This window comes from Terrapene carolina, unplaced genomic scaffold, assembly GCF_002925995.2.
Source record: "Terrapene carolina triunguis isolate 2854851 unplaced genomic scaffold, T_m_triunguis-2.0 Scaffold837, whole genome shotgun sequence".
Classification (NCBI taxonomy): domain Eukaryota; kingdom Metazoa; phylum Chordata; order Testudines; family Emydidae; genus Terrapene; species Terrapene triunguis.
This window is the reverse complement of record NW_020665188.1, coordinates 5,645,595-5,664,772: the sequence shown is the minus strand read 5'-3', so window position 1 is coordinate 5,664,772 and position 19,178 is coordinate 5,645,595. Positions and strand designations below refer to the sequence as shown.

Genomic DNA, 19,178 nt, shown 5'->3' with positions numbered 1-19,178 from the left:
GACAGACTGTTGCGGGGGTGGGGGGGGGGGGGGATTAGAAGTTTGGCTTCCACCAACCTGAGTGATGACAGAAGCCTTGATCGGTCGAATTTTGCTCCAGGCACCAGCCGGTTCCTGGGCAGGTTCCAAACATGCTGCTTTCTCAGGGAGTGGAGGAAAGGCATCCTTATAAGTTGGAGGGTCATTTTCCTCTTCAGAGTTTAAAGCTGCAACTGCAGTGAGGCAAATACAAAGTTTTAATTCCCAGCAATTCTCCCATTCATGCCCATTGCAGATGTCTATTTAAGTAGGGTTGAGGGAAGCAGGTTGTGCACTATTGGGAATGATCATTAATAATTAGGTTTATTATGGCAGTGCCCAAGGACCAACCCAGAACAGGGCTCCATTGTGGTAGGTACTGTATAAAGAGAGAAGTAGACAAGTCCCTGCCCCAAAGAGATTACAATCTAAATAGACATGACAAACACAGGGTGGGGGAAAGAGCAAAACACACCAGCAGAGTGAATAAAGTGATGGCAACAAACTGCACATTAGTGCCACAATATGCATTTATTTAGGGTGGGTTCAGTTAAGAGGGGGATCAGCTATATGCAAAGAAAAGTAAAGAGGATGAGGCAGACAGGGCAAGGGATAGGAAGGTAGGAGGGGCAGGTGTGGAATCAAGCTGAGGTGAAGAGACTGAGGGACATGGAGGGTTGGAGCAAACAGAGCAGAGAAAGTCCAGCAAAATCCTGGATATTGGGCAAGGGGGAGCTCAGGTACGATCCACTAGGGAACTAGTAAGAGCTCTAAGTACACTGGACCAAGTTAAGATCTGTTGTGAAGAAGGTGCAACTCTTCTCAAGTTAGAGTTGGCCCACTGTGTTGGAAGGATGGGAGACAGAGTCCACCAGTAGCTTCTCCCACATAGCTGCGGCTATGAAAGAGAGTGTGTGGCAGGAAACAGCCCACGGTGCCTGACCCTGCTACTAAAAGAGCAAGTACTCTCACATCACTGTGTGTTGCTCTCCCAGATACACCCTATTCTACCATTGTTGTCACAATCTGCTTAAAAGGAGGATTCCTTATAGAGGCTGAGGGCCTGATTCTCTCAGGTCATTTACACCTGGGCAAAATAGATATGAAATACTACCATCCTACTCTAGGTGGTTAACCATAATCTGATGGCCCAACCATACTATGAATAAGGAGATCTCTTCTTTGGCTGCCCACAAGTACCCTGCAATTCTGAAGCACTTGTAGGTAGCAGGAGGGACCCCATCTGTGCAGCGAATATCAAGTGGGATTTCATAGGAACTTTGTGACCATCTTACCTTTCACCTGCTGCTGAGCCAGGCCGCTGCGGTGTTCAGCGAAGCTCTCCTGGGTCAAAACTGCCACAGAGCTCATTGTCGATTTCCCACCTACACACAATCCGGGTATGCCACTGGGAGAGAGCAGGGTGCACTGCTTATCACCAGCATCACCATAACCAAAAACAGGGAGAGGTGGACTTCCCCATGGGCAGAATTTAAGAGACTAGTTTAAAACTTAATTTGGAGTGAAGGAGCCACTGTGTTTACCTGAGAGCTTCCATAAAAGTGAAAACACCTCCCCCATACCATGCCCAGGACGGAAGCAGTGACTAAGATTCTTGTCAGTATCAAGGGGAAACCATTTCTCATTTGTACATATGTCATCTAGGGACAAATTGATGGTAAATCAATCTCTGTCTTACACACACACACACACCCACACACCCTCATTAGTAGAGCCCTGCATGGATACAAAATTTGTATCCACATCCAATCTGCAAACATGGTCCGCGGATATAAAGCGAAGATCTGCAGATTTGCAGGGCTCTATTAATTAGCGACCACACTTCTGAATGGCAAGGAAATGCAAAATCCACTTCTAATAATTTTTTCTTATTTACCAATGGATTTGATTCTGCAGTGATCACAAAGGACAGTACAGATACTGAGGAAGCTTCAGTATCTTGCCTAGCCCCTGCCTCTAGAGTTTCTACTATGTGGACTCTTGTCCTCTTCCCACTGCTTTCTATGCTTGGAGTACTATCGTTAGGAACAAACATTAGCAACAAATCTAGATTAAGCAATTAGCTAGGTTTTCTCTCAGATTCATCCTTGGCACTCCGAGTCCTCACCCCCTTTCATGATCAACTACAGCTCCACTTCACCTCTAGCTTGGCAAGCCAGAATCACTATGACCAACACTCATACAAGCTGTGTGAAACTTGCTTCATGAGCAAGATTGGAGTTAAGTCCCTCTCCTGACAAAGAGCCCTGAAAAACAGTTGCTTTAAAGGAGCAAAGCGGTCTATGGCAGCTCCCACTCTCAAGCTTTTCAGTCAATCCAGTAACAGAACGTATTGACCTTAACACAGACCAACATTCCACATTCTAAACTCAGTGCTCAGAGTTCAGAAGGGTGGGATGTCCACAGCCTATGCCTACAGAAGAGGGGAACAAGTAGACTAGCACCCTCTAATCATCCTATCTACATTTATCATTAAGGTGCGTTTTTTTTGTTGTTTTTAAATTCAATGACCATACATTGACTCTGGATGGGATAAAACTGCAGAAAGGTGCTCTCTAAAGTACAGGTCCATCATGCAAGAAAGGTCCATAATGAGAAAAGATAGCTGTGGGCAGATGGTCACTGCAGAACACTGGTAATTTCTCTTTGCTGAGCAAGTGGCCCAGAAACAGGAAGGTCTGATATATACAAACAGTAACTTACCAGCTAAATGGTCAGTAGCCAGAAAGTCCGTCCTGTTAGCTGCCTGTTTGTCAGCCTGCCAGCTTTTGCTTTATAGAAAGAAAAAATAGTTATTAACTGCGCTCCAAGACAAAAGAAAATATGACCCCCCCCCCAATCCTGTAGAATTTCAAAAGTGTTGCCTTTACTGTATTTTTTGTTTCAAACTAAGTAAGGCTCTGTGCCATCTCAAACTTGCCCATCATCAAGGAAACTCCAACACTAATTCACAGATTGCTGCATCACCTCCATATTGTTTAACCACAACCATAGGGAATCACCAGCACAAAGCTAAATCCCACAGGAAACTTTGTTCGGTTACCCTGCCTACAAAAGCCTATATAGTGTAAGGCTGGAATACAGCAGATTAGTAACAGATGTAGGCTATGAATTCAAAGTTTCAGGGTTGAAAACCACAGTATCAACGGCAATCCATCTAGTTGGAGGAAACAACCTGAAAAACTGCCAATAAAATTGACAGTCAGAAGTTAGGAATGTAACTTGGTGAATCAATGCAGACTCTTCCTCAGAACCCAAGACAGAGAGACATAGCTGCATGCAGACAGGTGCTGGTTATAACACACACTAGACACTAAACACTAAACTTGAGTCTTTAAACATATTCTAAATCCCCCTGCCAGGTATACCCACCTTGTCAAGAGAGCTTCCCCAAGAACTTCAGAGATTTTGAAGTTAGCATATAAGCAACCCCAAAAGCTAACATCTAATCATCAGCTGGAGGCACAAGGCCTTTTACTCCAAGTATTGCAGTTTAGCTTTGAAGAGGCTTTCATTAAGTGTTCCACAAATGATGCTCATCTCCTAAATCCGTTCCCCACCTTCTCAATAAGGCAGTACCTCTATCATTTCTTTGACTGCCCCAAAGCATGCTAGAAGTGTCACAAAAGTCAAGACTCAGTCTTTGCTGCTAAGAGGTCACAATCTAAACGAGACATGACACAATAAGTGATGGTGATTGACTAAGGGGGGCAGGGGAAGAGGAGGAAAGGATAAGAGTAGCAAGATCACCACAATGTAAGGGCCTGATCCAAAACTTGTTGAAGATCTTTGGGAGTCTTTCCACTGTCTTCAGTTGGCCTTGGGATCAGGCTTAGACACATGATGGTTCCCTTAGTTTTTGGTTTTACAAAGAACGTTTACTCACCTTCTCATAACTGTTGTTCTTCGAGATGTGTTGTTCATGTCCATTACAATCAGTTGTGTGCGCACACACACGTGTACAGTAGCCGGAAGATTTTTCCCCTAGCAGCATCCGTCGGGTCGGCCTGGGCGCCCTCTGGAGTCATGCCTTCCTGGCGCCCAATAAAGGGCCCTGCCGACCCGCCACCCCCTCAGTTCCTTCTTGCCAGCTACTCCAACAGCGGGGTAGGAGGATGGGTATTGGAATGGACATGAACACCACATCTCGAAGAACAAGGGTTACGAGAAGGCGCGTAATGTTTTTTCTTCAAGTGCTTGTTCATGTCAATTCCAATTAGGTGACTCACAAGCCCAAGTTCAGGAAGCAGGGTCAGAGTTGTCCACTGATTGGAGCACTGCTCGTCCGAAGGCCGCATCGTCTCTGGCCTGCTGGGTAATTGCATAGTGCGTGGCAAAAGTATGGATGGAGGACCACGTCACCGCTCTGCAGATATCCTGAGTGGGAACATGAGCTAGGAATGCTGTTGATGAAGCCTACGTCCTGGTGGAGGGTGCAGTGATTGGAGGTGTAGGAACCCTGCCAGGTTGTAGAACGCACGAATACAGGACACTATCCATGACAAGATGTGTTGTGACAATATCGGCTGACCTTTCATTCTGTCCGCCACTGCCACAAATAACTGGATCAACTTTCTGAATGACTTCGTTCTCTCCATGTAGAAGGTTAGTGCCCTGCGGGCATCCAGTGAGTGAAGTCTGCTCCCTGCTACTGGAATGCGGCATAGGGTAGAACACCGGGAGAAAGATGTACTGAAAGCGGGATCTCCAGTGCCTGGGTCCAACTGAGGTCGGAGAGCTGCCTCCATGAGAAGGCTTTTAAGCCACTGCTCCCTCTGTTTAAGAGTTCTTGGTCGGAATTCTCAACAGCTCTTGCAGCGATCTTTTTGGTGACCCTCGCCCAGACACCATAAACAGGAGGCGTGGGGGTCACTTTTAGGCAGTCGTGGCAAGTCTTGAAGCCCGGGAATAGCGGCATGTCCCAGTGACAAATAAGGGGGAGGAGAGGGGAAACTAACTATTAACAGCGAAAACCGAAATTACTGCTAAGCCGCTTGCCGAAGCAAGAGCAAGGGGAAGTTACAGCTACCATCACTGGTGGTAAGAAGGAACAGAGTGGGTGGCGGGTCGGCAGGGCCCTTTATTGGGTGCCATGAAGGCGTGACTCCAGGGGGCGCCCAGGCCGACCCGATGGATGCTGCTAGGGGGGAAAAAAAATCTTCCGGCTACTATACACATGCACTTGCACACAACTGATTGGAACTGAGATGAACAAGCATTCAAAGAAGAACAAACATTAAAGTTACTTATATTATAGTTATTGTAGCCAGCAGGGAATAAACGGGGAAAAGGTTGAGGGAAGGTGAAGCTAGCCATTCTGTTAAATTAGAGCACTGCCAGTAACATGTTCTGGAAGGAATATGCCAATATATTTGTATGTATGACTAATACTCTAACCTAAGAGACAAACTCTAATCTAGTTAATGGTAAGAATGGAGTCTTCATCTTTAGATGGTTTTAAGGCCTGGCTTGACAAAGCCCTGGCTGGGATGATTTAATTGGTGTTGGTCCTGCTTTGAACAGGGGGTTGGACAAGATGACCCCCTGAGGTCTCTTCCAACCCTAATATTCTATGATTCTAATGACAGAGTCAGTGTGATAACATCAAGGTTTACAGCCCTAAGCAGGTTAAGCCATGATGGTACAGTCAAAGAAAGTGTGTTAACTAAGTCACACCCTTCCCAACCTATTTGTGCCAAGGACCAGAGTTTCAGCCAGAAGTATTGACATGATGGACACGAGTATGGTTGGGTGAAGACCTCTTCAGCCATGACCTGCGAATAGCAGTAAGGATACAGAAGGAATATTACTATCCTGGCCATAAGCAGTCACGATCTACACAGAAGTTGCAGATTTCTGTACTGCCTAGAACCTGAATCCATTCATGTTGAAGACTGCAGTGCATTGGTGTCTGGCAGTGATTCAGATTTCCCAGAAGAACACAATTTCCTGCTAACCAGGAGTGGGCTTACTTTGCACATGCTCTGCTCCTCAATGGTTATGGTTAAGGACAAGGTGTTGGTGCACTGTGACCTAATTTAGTGCCCATCTGACAGGGACTTCGGAGCACAGCTGCTGGTTTCACTGAGTCCACACCAGCTGCAGTGATTCTCCTTGCAGTCAACACCAGAGCAATGTATTTAGGAACAGGAATCCCTGAGGTTTAGCAGTGTGAATTACTGCTCTATTATTGGTAGAGCAGACTGAGTGGACATTGTTAGTCTCCACAATTACCCAAGCTGTGAGATACATTGCAGTCCTCAGAGGGTCATGCCAGGCCAGAACTGAAGTGGCCATCAAGTCAGTACATTCAGATAATGGGCCACTTATTAAACCAAAGGGATGCCCCACTTTTTGGGGAAGTATGGCCATACTTTCTTTTCACCCAACAAGCCATGTGCTCATGTTTTAAATGGCTTTGTGACACTGGAAATTTCAGAAGCCCACTGGATGAACTGCAGTTCCTAGGCAAAGGGGATCAACACTGTACTCTCAGAAGTTATTAAAATTTTGTTCTGAAAAAGGATTTATAAACAAGAGGCAGACTCTTCTCTACATGGGAAATGCGTGTATGCAAGAACAAATACATACGAGATTACATGGCAAGCCACAATTTAGATTTTCAACAGGATCAGCATTTTTGGACAGCACTAGCAAATCATGTGCCATTTTAATCTATTTTTAATTAAAATGGTTCTCATTTGGGTAATCAAGTTAAATTACATCACATATATAATCAAATGCACAGAAAACAGAAAGGGTGGCTGGGGTCAGCTCCCTTCGACCCTGCAAAGCTCTGGTGTCCTGTCATTTGCCCCAAGGTGTGATTCCCTTCATGGACCTGCTTACCCATCTTCGGAATAGGGACTTCATCTGTATTTATTGCACGTACTCTACAAAACATGCTGAAAAAAGTGCTTTCAGCTAGATGCACTCCTAGCTGGGGGGAGGTTAGCTCAGTGGTTTGAACGTTGGCCTGCTAAACCCAGGGTTGTGAGTTCAATCCTTGAGGGGGCCATTTGGGGATTTAGTTGGGGATTGATCCTGCTTTGAGCAGGGGGTTGGACTAGATGATCGCCTGAGGTCCCTTCCAACTCTAATAATCTATGATTCTAAATATAACCAGCCTAGAGACTGATTAGTTAAGAACATTATGGCATATTTCTACTCCCTGGCCACTCCCATTTTATAACTACTGCCACCTTTTCCGTCTTAAAACTCAATTCTTGTCCATGGTCAATGGTTGTTTCCTGTACACCTGTCAGACCACAGCCCTGACAGCAACACCCACTAGAGAGTGGAGTCCCTAGTTCTGCATCCTTCTGACGTAGGGAGTCTACAAAGCAATTAAATACTCGCAGCTCATCAGGCTCAGGCTGCAGGGCTGTAAAACTGTGGTGCAGACATCCAGACTTGTGCTGGAGCCTGAGATCTGGAACCCTGCAAGGCTGTCCCAAACCCAGGCTCCAGCCCAAGTATCTACACCACAATTTTACAGCCCCGTAGCCCAAGCCCCACAAGCCTGAGTCAGCTGTCAGGACCAGCCTTGGGTGTTTAATTGCTGTGTAGACACACCCTGATAGCCCCGACAGAGCAGTGTAGGCTCCACACTCTTCCTTCTGAGGTTGAAAATTAATTCACCTTTCCAGGATGGTCTATGAAAGTTCCCCTAAGACAATCTGAGATCCAACCAGTCTAATTAAAAACAAGCTATACTGACAAGAGGAGATTAAAATACAACAGTTTGGTCTTGCAGAGTGACATGGTAGACCGGTTATGCGGTCCAGACAGGTTAGTTAGTGAATGCAAGCTGCCCTTCTATTTTTGGAAGTGCACCTTCTCTCCCCATGCCCTCACCCTTGCCCTCCCAATTTCAGCCTCTGAGTGCCATCACTCTGGCCCCACTTGGTCAGGCAGCCTCTCAAGACAGTCTCCGATTTCAGGTGTTTTATGCTGCCTCACAGATCCCATACAGCCTGTGCCCTTTTTGATGTTAAAGGTGGGACAGAATATACTGTCCCATCAGCATTTCATAAATGCAATAAATGCAATATCTGATCTGGCGGAAATTTCAGTCTGTTCTTCATGCAACAGAGTATCCTTGATCTCCCCCCCCCCCCCCCCAATCTAGCTTTGGAATTATTTCAATTTCTTCTCACGAAACCTTACATTTCAAATACACCTTTGATCTTGCCTGCACCTTAGTCAGTTTAAGACAAGGTAGTCAATAGGTGGGCGGTGGGCCAAATCTGGACAGCCAGATGCTTTGGAATGGACCTTGAAATTTTTTTAATTTACTAATCATTGTTTTCTCTGGAGTCTGGACCCGGATTATACCTTGACCAAGAAATTTGGACCCTTGACAAAAAATAATTGACTACCCCTGGATGACTGGATACTGGTAACTGGTTTACATGTCACTTCTGTTAAGGTTGAAGCTGTTAAACTGACTCAAGCTTCGGCTGCCTTCAAAGTGACAAGATTTACTTTTTTTGTAGTTTCCTCTTACCAACATTTCTAGTAAATTGTTACTTGACAGATGAAAAGCAATCTATCCCGATCACACACAGATGGAGAGTAATTCAGACAATTTGTTATAATGCAAGCATATTCTAACAAAGACATTCATAGCAGATTCTAAATAGGACTGGACATTTTGCTTAAGTGAAGCCTTATGCCTAAAGTAAAGTGAGAAGAAAGGCTAATTACCTATTAAAAAAAAAACCTTATCTGAAATCTGTACATGTGCACACCTGTGAGGGGGTGCAGGCTGACTTCCAAACCATTCTGAAGTTTAGAAAGACTTTGGGAGTGCCCTGCAGAGCAAGCAGTGTCAGTGTAGAGCAGAAAGTAATTTTCGCAAATGCCACCTCAGCACTGCCTGTACCAGTGACCATTCATAGCTTCAGAGAGGGGGAGGGGAAAGAGATGAGGGGGAGGTGCAACCTTAAAGGGCCAGTAAACCTATCAAATCCCTCCCTAGTTAACTGCATCTACAAGACTACTTTAGTCACAAAAGCTTGAGTTTTATACAGGCCACCCAGAAAGATTAAGAGTTGTTAAACACCAGATAATGCCCCTTACAATAACCTTGTCCTCTTCAATATGGTCAATTATAAGTTGATTAACAAACTTCATTTGTGTGTTAGTCTAACCAGTGTTTAAGTGCTCTGAAAAGCTACTGTACTAGTCCCAACTCCAATGAAGTTTAATCCATTTCTCCTTAATCACCAAACAAGTTTATAGATACATACATCCAAGATGCATCCTAAGGACAGTTATTTATACTTTTCTAGGCCTTGTGATATATGGCACAATAATAATGAGACTAAAGATTGGAGGTGGGGTGTGTGTGTGAAAGTGAATTGGGGGGGGTGGGATGAGAAGACTAGACAAACAGATATTCACTGGTTGGAGAGGAACCAGGGACATGGTAATACTGAAAAGAGATCTAGAGTTGATAGCAGAGATCGAATTATATGACTTTGCAATGTGATACATCAACAAAGAAAAAAAGGCTAGGTCAGTTTTGAACTGCAGATGGAGAGAAAAAAAGTAACAATCCCTCTCTATATGAAAGCACCACACCAAGAATATTGTGTTCAGTTGTGTACCTAGATTACTAGGAAGATACTGACAAATTGGAGTCTCACTTTTAGCCTCACTACAGAAGAGCAACCCAAATGATTAGAAGGCGATAGGGATTAATTTGAGAGACATGTAACATTTACAGTATGGTTAAGAGATTACATCCATCTTCTACAAGTATTTGACACACACACCAAGGAAGGACAGGAATTCTTTAGGGAAGGTAACTAGGAGTAACAGGATAATATTAAGGGGAAAAGCTAGTAAGTTACTCTGATATTCATTCTAACAGTGATACCTACATGGAAATAACCTCTTAAAGGAAGGGGTTGCAATGAGTCACCTGAAACTCTAAAACTAAAGTCACTTGGGAGAGGGGGCAAGGAAAAAGACACAGATACCAGAACCCCGCACCTGCAGTTATATGGACCAAATTACTGAAAGCCTAGTCACACATTAATATCTATTATTTAAATCAGCCTTGCAAAATTGTCAGAGAAATCACTAGCTAAAGCACAAAAGCACCTCACCTGCTCTTCACCATGAAACTAATGAAAAAGCTTATTTTATTTACTCTTTTTCCTTTCCCCTTAAAAAAAAAAAAGTTACACCCGACAGATAGCATTTTGCAAGGCTGATCTGGCATTGGACAAGATCCCAAGGCAGGCCATTTTGTTACAATTAAAGATTTCAGTTCACCAGGTCTAACCGGGTGTAAAGCCCCTCTAGTCAGCTTCTGGTGGTAGGTATTTGAACCACTGCCCTCCACCCTTTTTTCTTCACTAAAAAGAATCATCCAAAAAACCTTCTCATTAATAAAACCTAACCAGAATCTCTCTGCCATGCCTGACCGCTACTCAGTCTCACCTACACATTGCCATTCAGGGGAACCCTCCCCTTTCATATAGATCCCATCCAGGAACTCTGGCTCTTGTCTAGGCTAGGATAAGAGGCATAACTGGTGGCTGATATCCTAGGAGTCCAATGCAGACAAGACACTGTATACTTTAATATTTGTTATACTACTATAAAGTGCAAGTTAGGCTCCCTCCTAGCATTCAACATAGAGGGAACACATTAAAAGCAGTGTGCTTTCTCTACACTAGATTACAGGACATGTTAGCAGTACACCTTTAAATCCTAGTCTAGACAAAGCCTAAATCTTCCCTCCCGCTAGACAGCCCCATCCCAGAAACCACAACATTTTATCCCACCTCCCTAAATTTCTGTAAAGCCATCCTCACCCAGTCCCGCCCAAACACTCCAGATAAAGTAATTTCAAATGATAAGATTGGGTCTATGAATCAGCCACCCTCATTCTCAAGTAATTAAAAGCAGAACACTGATTTTGTAACCAGCCTCCCCCAATTCCTTATGCCCGTGCTTTTATTTACGGTCATTATTTCATCCTCTCCAAATACATATACAGGAATAAGATCAAGGCAGGTAATTAAACACAGCCCTACTCAAATATACCTACCCAGAAACCCACTAACCCACCTGATGGGACTTTCTTGGTGTACACTAAAACCTCCGATGTGCTGTGCAGATTAGCAAACTATGGAGTGGTTTCTAGCAAAGAGGTCTAAAAGACCAAAGTAAGTCTGCAAAGATCCTGATGGTAGGGACAACTGAACTTTGTACGATTCTTACAAATATCAGCTATGAACAATGTCAGAAGTTTCACAATCCCAGCTCCAAAACTGACTAGCTTGCAACAATCTTAAAAAGTAAAACAGTCAAAGGGACACAAAAAGTTAGCAGCGACACCACAATGAAGTTACACTTCGTCCTTCTTATTAAATGTTTGTTGAGCTGTTTTGGGGGTGGAATGGATGTTGGCTGGGCTGATTTAAGAAGGGAATTATCACGCAGCCCTGAAACCGAGGTGGAGGGGAGGGTGCTTGGCTGCTCTCTTGTGGCTACTGCCAGCGTCATCATCAAAATCCCACGTTAATTCAGCAATGCACCCCTCCCCCCCCCGAGCAAAGAGAAGAAGAAGAAAAAAAAGAGACAAACGGTGAAAATGGAGCCAGGCGCCGCGAGCAGCAGGTCTGGGAACAGCCCCACGTGCAAGGCGCAGACCCAGCGAACGCACGAACAGCAGGTGGGCGCCCAGCTAACAACGCCGGCGGCAGGGGCCCAGCCAGGAGATACCCCCGCGGGCAGGCAGCGAGCCCGAGCCCGCTCTGTGCCAGGGCACAGCGTCCTGCCCTGCACGGGACGCAGGCAGCTGCAGCACAGAGCCCCCCGGGGGTCACCGGCCCCCACCCCGCTCGGGACAAGGCCGGACAGAAAGTTCGTGCAAAGTTCGGCGGCGGCGCCGGCGCCGGGCGAGCCCGGGCCCATGCGCAGTAGTGACACGTAGGTCTCGCCCCCTCCCCCTCCCAGCGGCGGCACCCGGGGGCTACGGCAGCGAAGCTCTAAGCGGCGGCGCTGCGGGCAGGGAGGGGGCGCGGGGCTGCGGCGGGGGGAGCGGGGCAGGCAGCTCCCTCCTCTGCCGCCGCGTCTCAGCCTCCACGTCGGCAAATTGGCTCCGCTGCCCGCGCCGCCCTCTCCAGCCAACTTGGTGCCGCGGGCTCGGCCCGGTACCTCGGCTGCAGCGGGCGAGGGGCGACGGGAGCCCCAAGCCCCGGCCCCCGCCCGGCATGCAACTTACTCCGGCTGGTGCCCTGCTAGCTCTCTCTGCTGGAGAAGCCCCGAAACGCTCCTGGGAAAGCTGCGAGGCACCTTCCCCGGTTGCTATATAGGGCGGGCGGCTGCCAATCCCAGCCACGCACGTCAGAGCCATGCCCCTTCCCTTCCAGGCCCGGCCTGGCCCCGCCACCGCAGCGCCGCCGGCAGGGCGCTGCCCCGGTCCGGTCCACAGAGGCAGCTGGGCCTCAGGGGGAAGGAGGAGCTGGGCCCCGCTGCGCGACCTTGGCTCTCAGCGCCTCCCGCTCTCGACGGAGGCGGTAGGTCCTCAGCTACCCTGAAGTTCAGCATGATAACCTTCCTCTGCCTCCCTCCCCGTCTGCAGAGTAGGGGGAGGTGAGCTCAGCGGGAGTGACCTCCAATTAGCTGGGAGCCAGGAGCGTCCCCCCCTCAGAATTCCACTTCCCCACATTCTGACAGTCCAGTCAAGCGTCAGGGTTGACCTGTCCCTTTGGAAAGTACAGGTACATCAGCTACAGGGTAAAAGTCATTTTGATTTCTGGACCAATGTCTACGTGGGGAGTTAAAGAGCTGTGCTGGTAAATTATACCACTATAGTTCATAGAGTATCAGGGTTGGAAGGGACCTCAGGAGATCATCTAGTCCAACCCCCTACTCAAAGCAGGACCAATCCCCAGACAGATTTTTGCCCCAAATTCCTAAATGGTCCCCTCGAGGATTGAACTCACAACCCTGGGTTTAGTAGACCAATGCTCAAACCACTGAGCTATGTTTTCCCTGTGTAGGCATGCCCTTAGCGTTAATTCACTAATGTTAGTAGAGTGTGCTGAAAAGCAAAGACATAAGGTCTAAGTACTATTTTAGCACCTATGTTTCCTATGGCTCACCTTTTACATACAGCACTTTACACAATGTCATCTTTTGTTGCTTTGAACTCTCTCACCCTAAATAGCTAGCCTCTACACAGTCACACATGTCTTTAAAGCATACTTCTGTAAAACTTCTCAACATTAATATAAACAAGGATATAAAAATACATTTGCTTGGTACAGAGATTAGACCTTCATCTGGTTGATTTTAGATTTTTTTCTATCTTGGGGTTTTGTCCTGCTGTCCATCATTGTAATATCTGAAGGTTTTCCATGTAAAATAGATTGGCAATAGCAAAGTCCCCACTCTAGGACTAGGTGTAATGGTTGAGGTGCTCTACTACAGTTTTGGAAGTTGTGGATTTGAGTCTTGCCTCATCTTACACTGAAAGGTCACTTCCAGTTCATCTAGCTACAGAATGGGTACCTGATCCTATTGGGTTAGGGCAGTCAAAGGTAGCCAGCTGTAATGCTAGCTTGTGTGTGGGTGGCTATGAAACTAAGGTGCCTTAACTGGGAGAGACAAGGGGGGGTGGAATGTGAGATAATATCTTTTACTGGACCAACTTCTGTTGGTGAAAGAGACAAACTTTCAACTTACACCGAGCTCTTCTTCAGGTCTGCCTAAACCATGGCAGCGGTTGAGCCATTGGCACAGAGGGACTTTGAAGTTTCTAGCAGACTTCATGGAGTTATTGGCTCTTCTCCTTTATCAGGTATAGAAAGCGCTATGGGGTAGAGGGCTTTTTGGAGTGGGGATGGGGGTAATCTGAAACATTATGTCTGAAATGTATTGTCTGTTTAACTTAGGCTGTAAAATCCTCAGAGAAAGAACTCAGGTGGTTCCCTACTTTTATAGAGTGACATGTATACAGACAGTATTTAATTAAATAGATTGAAAAGACCCATTAGGGAATCTAGTCTATCCCCTGGAAGCTAAAAGCAATAAACTTTAATATGCTTCAGCACCCAGTATATTGTATATCCACTGGTCCTCCCATGAGCACATTTTCACTTCTGCTGTTGTATGTGGTAGAGGCAAGGTCCATGCAGCTGGCCTAACACAGCACAAGTCCCAGGCAAAACAGAGAAACCCCCCTCGCCATTTCAGATTCCCTTATAGTTTAAGGTGCAACCAAAAATCAAACATATGTAAAGTCTCAGACCCTATTCCTTTCATGCAACTAAACAGCATCTAAACACCACACCAATATTAAACAAGGCATTTCTAGTGTCTCCCTGGCCTGATTTCCAGGAAGCTGGACCCACATCCTTAACTTTTTAGACTCCTAGCTTCCACTGATTTAAATGGGAGTTACGAGCCTAAATGCCTTTGAGCATCAGAGCCTTATTTCCATCCATTTTCTCTGTGAAGTGATAAGTCCTTTTTAAGGCTCTGAGTGCAACTAGCTTCAGCTACACCCAATTAGCTCTTGTGCAGGTAGGTAGCCTAGCGTTGCCCAGGTTACCCTCAGCGCAGGGAGGCAATGCCAGATGAAATCCAAGTCTGGAAACCCCTACTGGGATTTATCTTCCTTTCCCCAAATCTCCATCTCATTGTCTGGGCTCACTAGGGCATTCCTTAGGGACATACTGTATCAGATCAGTGATAGGGGTCCACATACAGCTATCACATTGTAGTTATCCACATGAAGTTCTAGTCTCAGACATTACAGATTTGTGGATCTCCTCAACTGTATCCTCTGGAGGGAATCCTCGGGTGGCTTGGCTTTTTTAACCATATGGCTCCAACTACAGAACAGCAACACACAGCATGAGATGGAGTGTGCCACCAGGCTTTGTGGCAGAGGAGGTTCTAGAAGGGCCCATCACTGCCTCTACTTCTAGAGTGGAGATTTCTGTTGTGGGGAAAACCTGTCACAGGCTATTCTCCTCAGAAGTATAAAAACTTCCATAGAGGGAAACAGCCTGTCGTCACCTGTTCCTCACCCCCACCCCCCCCACCAAGTGGTGTGGAGATTTCCTGTGGGAGGATAAAGAGAAAAAGCTTCAGAGATGCTCTGAGGCCTGTCGTGACCTGCTTCCCTGTCCTCCCACTGCACCACCACCAGTGGGAGCAACCTGCCATGGTCACTTCCCTTCCCTCCACAGAATTCTTGAAGGGTTGTTTAGATCCTGCTCTTCTTACCATTCTTTGTCAGGGTGACCACATATTGAAAACAAGAAAACAGGCCATCTGTCATGGAGGCATGTATACGGTGGGTTTGGTAGGGCCCAGCCAGGAGAGCTTAGGCATCAGGGGAGAAGAGGGTGCCCGCTCATTATGACATGCAATGCCCCACCTCTCCCTTCCCTGATACCCTGTGGATTTGGCTGTGTAAAGAGAGGGAGACTGGCTTGAGGACTAGTGAGAAGAAGAGCCAACAACTAGACATCATGGGAAAGATGTTAACATGTGACAAGTGGGGCAGTCCTTGATGAGTACATATGCTCCAGCAACCTATCGTCAGTTTCCCTGGCTCAGCTGCAGGCAGTGCCTGCATATGTCCAGTCTGAAGGAATGCACAGAAACTGGCACAAAACAATGATTTGAAACCCTCAGGGACACTGGGACAGGCCCTAAAAACAGGACATGTCACGACATTCTGAGAATGGAGAAATGGGGAGAAAGAAGCCTCTCCGAGCCCTGTTTTCCTTAGGAACAGAGATTTCTAGGAAGGGAAAAACTTGGCTCCTCAACTTCTCGTGCAAAGATGCTGGTCTTTCAAGCCACATTCACCCTCAGACAACCTGGGATCTTTCCAAGGGCTTTTCAAGCGTTTTCTGGTATTGCAAGGGATGCATACTTTGTTTTGCAGCCAGGGACTGAATTCAACCCAAATGTGCTAAAAAAGTGGTGAATATGAATGTATGATTCATTATATCTTAAGATTTCTAAAATGTAGCTAGTAAGCACGCATCTTGTGCTCTGGGTGCTTATCCCAAACACTGAAATCACAAAATAATGCAAGAGAACTGGCCAGAAATATATCTACCTCAGTTGCATTAGAGAACAGAAAAAAAGATGGGCTTCACAGCTCGCTCAAAAGGTTAACAAATCTAGGCTCTACAGCACAGACTCTCAAAGGTCTTTAGGCTCCTAACTTCCACTGATTTCAGTGGATGTTAGGATCTTAAATACCTTTGAGGATCTGGGCCCAGCAGACCAAGGAGGGAAGTGAGTTCCAAAACAGAGGACTAGTCATAAAGAACACCTTGCAAGTTCCCTCTCGTTTATATTGAGGGAGTTCCAGCTTTACCAGCTCTGCTAATCTCGATTTTGGCAGTACTAAGGCTGCGTTAGAAAGTACTTGTTTATTTCTTTTAGGCAGACTACTGTTTTAAAAGAAGGTGGAAGGAGAACTCAGAATGAAGGCCTTACACAAGTCAGAGAATACTGAAACTCTCCCACAAGCAAAGCAAGTTACTCCATGGAGCCAATAATTTGTTTTCATGGTATACACTCAGATACATTGTTTATCACTGGAAGAAAACCTTTGATAAGGTTGTGATAATATAGATCACCATGTGGGGGAAAAGAGAGAGAAAAAAGTAGTTTGCTGTAAAAAGTGACTCAGAGTGGCATAACAACATTCTATGCTACCTATATCAATGACTTCCAGACCAAATTTGCATCATTTACAACTGGATAGGAAAAAAGTTCTCAACGGAGATCTGGAAATGAAGCTGTGTTCCTTCTGATTCATGCATCATCACCAGTAATAAAGATTCCATTGGCCAAATTCTGCCGTAGGTTACACCTACGCAACCCCACGGTCTTCAGTTGTCCACTGTCTACACTTGAGTGTGGGGGCAGGTTTGAATCCCTAAATGGTGCTCCTGTTGAATGGAAAAGCACCCATACCTGAGCCTAATATGAATAAATAGCCTGATCCTAACCAAGTAGTTTTATAAAGAAGTTCCCTTGCCATAGTAAGAAAGCTGACCAAAGAGACTGAGATCACGGTGAATTTGTGACACTGTTTAACCTGACTGGGCTTCTCTATCAGCCTATAAGCAATGCAGTGTCCTTATAGTATCACTGAATGCTCCACAAAAAAGGCCAAGCAAAATAGGTTTGAAAAATGAAAGTAACTTATTGGTTTGGAAAGTGTTCTAAAGTGAGCAGGATAGATAAGAGCAACCCCCATCTGAAGAAAGAGGAACTGCAGCAAGTTGGGGAGTAGGTGGTCATGATTTACCTATGGTAAAGTGAGAGGAAGCATTGTGTAGTGGTGTGACTAAGTGGGGGATTTACTTAGTGTTTTGCATTAATATGCTGTGTGCCTCTTTGTGCGTGTTTAACGAGAGGGTGGGAGAAGGTGTTCATTGTTGCAGAAGGCCAGGTGTGACTATGCATAGCAGCCTAGACCCTGGACAACAGCCAGGACACTGTAGAATTTAGCAACCAGTGACCTGGAGTCCCACCCCATCTTGGGAGCAAGCCAGTTCTGGCCAGTGGGAGGACAAAGGGCTGAGGAGAGAGGGCCCCCATGATCTGATTAGCTGATTCTGGCCAGTGGGAACAAAGGACAGAAGAGAGGGCCCAGGTGATCTGTTTGCCCAGGACCGAAGACAAAGGATGGAGGAGGGGCTGTTGGGAAGGTGATATATATAGGATGGTCGGCTGGAAGGACGTGGCTTCTGGACTGGGGACAACGGGCAGCCTGAGCCACCTGGACGCTGGACAGACCCAGATGGACAGGGTTGAGGGCCCTGAGAACTTTTTGTGCTGTGTCCAGATGTACAGTAAACCCTTCTGTTTTATGTTGGCTGAGAGTCATTGCAATCTAGAGATCAGGGCTGCATTTCTCCCTCTGAGTGTGGAGGTCCTGGGGGTCCAAAGCGAATAGACTTCCTGAGGGGACTCATGGAGACAGACAGGTGTGCTGAAGGCTCAGAGAGGTGGGGTTCCAGGAGGCGGTGGAGCTCAGGGCTTAACCCCCAAGAGAGAAAGTGACTCCCTACAAGTGCTGTCACACACTGAAGGGGGTTCCTCCCAGGGAACGTACAGAACCGAGAGTGCACAGGTCCCGTGAGACCATGACAAGTGGTTAATGCAGAAGGCAGAGTCAGGAGACATGAACTCCATTTCCAACTCTGCTGTGACTTTCTGTGTTGGCTTGGGAAAGGCTCAACATCTGTGTCTCAGTTTCACCAGCTATAAAAAGGAGAAGATAATCCTTATCTACCTCACAGATTGTGATTTAATAACAGGTTGTACAGCACTCTGTTCTTTGGATGGAAGATACCATAGAAGAACAAAGTTATTATATGTGGCTAGAGAGAGAAAGAGGAAAGTCAGCGGAGAGCCCATTCTAAATGGATTTACAAAGCAAGAGAAAGCAGCAGATGCTGTGTGTGAGATAGTCCTGCCATTTAACGCAAGAGAGCAATCTGGCTGCTGTTTTATATTAATTTGGATTTTAGACACTAAGGATTTGGGAACACCAAAGCAGAAACTACTATAGTTAAAATGGGGTGTAATTAAATACAAGTAAAGATTTCAGCACAGGGATGACTCTCTAGTAGCATTTTCTAGCAATATTCCAGAAGTGTTAATAGGCAGACTTATGAATCAGGGAGATATGGAAAAAGATTGCCATGCCTAAGGAAAACTCCAGGATTCTGGTCTGTATTAAGGGGAAATGCTTGTCAAACAGAAGGGACAAAGAAAGGAAGCATTCGTTTGTGGAAAGTTATATTGCTTCACTATTAGTTAAGAGCTGATTGAGTCAAGAATGGGAGAAGCAGCTTTCAGAAAATGAGTCACATGAAATCTAGATTTAAGTTTTATCTGGGTAGAAGTAATGGCATAGGGTAGCAGGAGGGGGGAAAAAGTCACAGGAATTCAAGAAAATTGAGGTTTATGCTATTCAAATCTTCCCACAATTTTTGCTGTTTTCTGCAGATTACATTTTCCCCTTTAATAAATACTGTTTTAGCTGTTCATCTTGCAAAGAGACCCTTCATAATGGAGCTGCGGTATTGTTCTTCTTTATGTTAAGCCAACACTGCAGAAAAACC

The 19,178-nt window shown here is 45.9% G+C and overlaps 1 protein-coding gene and 1 long non-coding RNA gene across 4 annotated transcripts in view; one reads left to right on the top strand and one right to left on the bottom strand.

Moving 5' to 3' along the window:
- HDLBP (high density lipoprotein binding protein) overlaps window positions 1-19,178 on the bottom strand; it is an 87,034-nt gene that overhangs the window by 44,185 nt on the left and 23,671 nt on the right. Inside the window, exons 1-4 of one of the 3 annotated variants that reach the window (XM_024214394.2) lie at window positions 12,287-12,369; window positions 2,743-2,810; window positions 1,314-1,426; window positions 58-212 (exon numbers count right to left, since the gene is read on the bottom strand). In XM_024214394.2, coding sequence (XP_024070162.1) covers window positions 58-212; window positions 1,314-1,389 — 231 coding nt within the window. In that variant the 5' untranslated portion in view covers window positions 1,390-1,426; window positions 2,743-2,810; window positions 12,287-12,369. Of the gene's footprint in view, window positions 1-57; window positions 213-1,313; window positions 1,427-2,742; window positions 2,811-11,646; window positions 11,716-12,286; window positions 12,370-19,178 lie in introns of those variants that run through there. The other 2 variants (XM_024214397.3, XM_024214396.3) reach the window with 2 other exon arrangements.
- On the top strand, window positions 12,448-19,101 carry LOC112116724. Its single transcript, XR_002908927.3, has 3 exons — window positions 12,448-12,581; window positions 13,770-13,867; window positions 16,480-19,101. It is a non-coding gene; the product is annotated as an uncharacterized LOC112116724 (long non-coding RNA).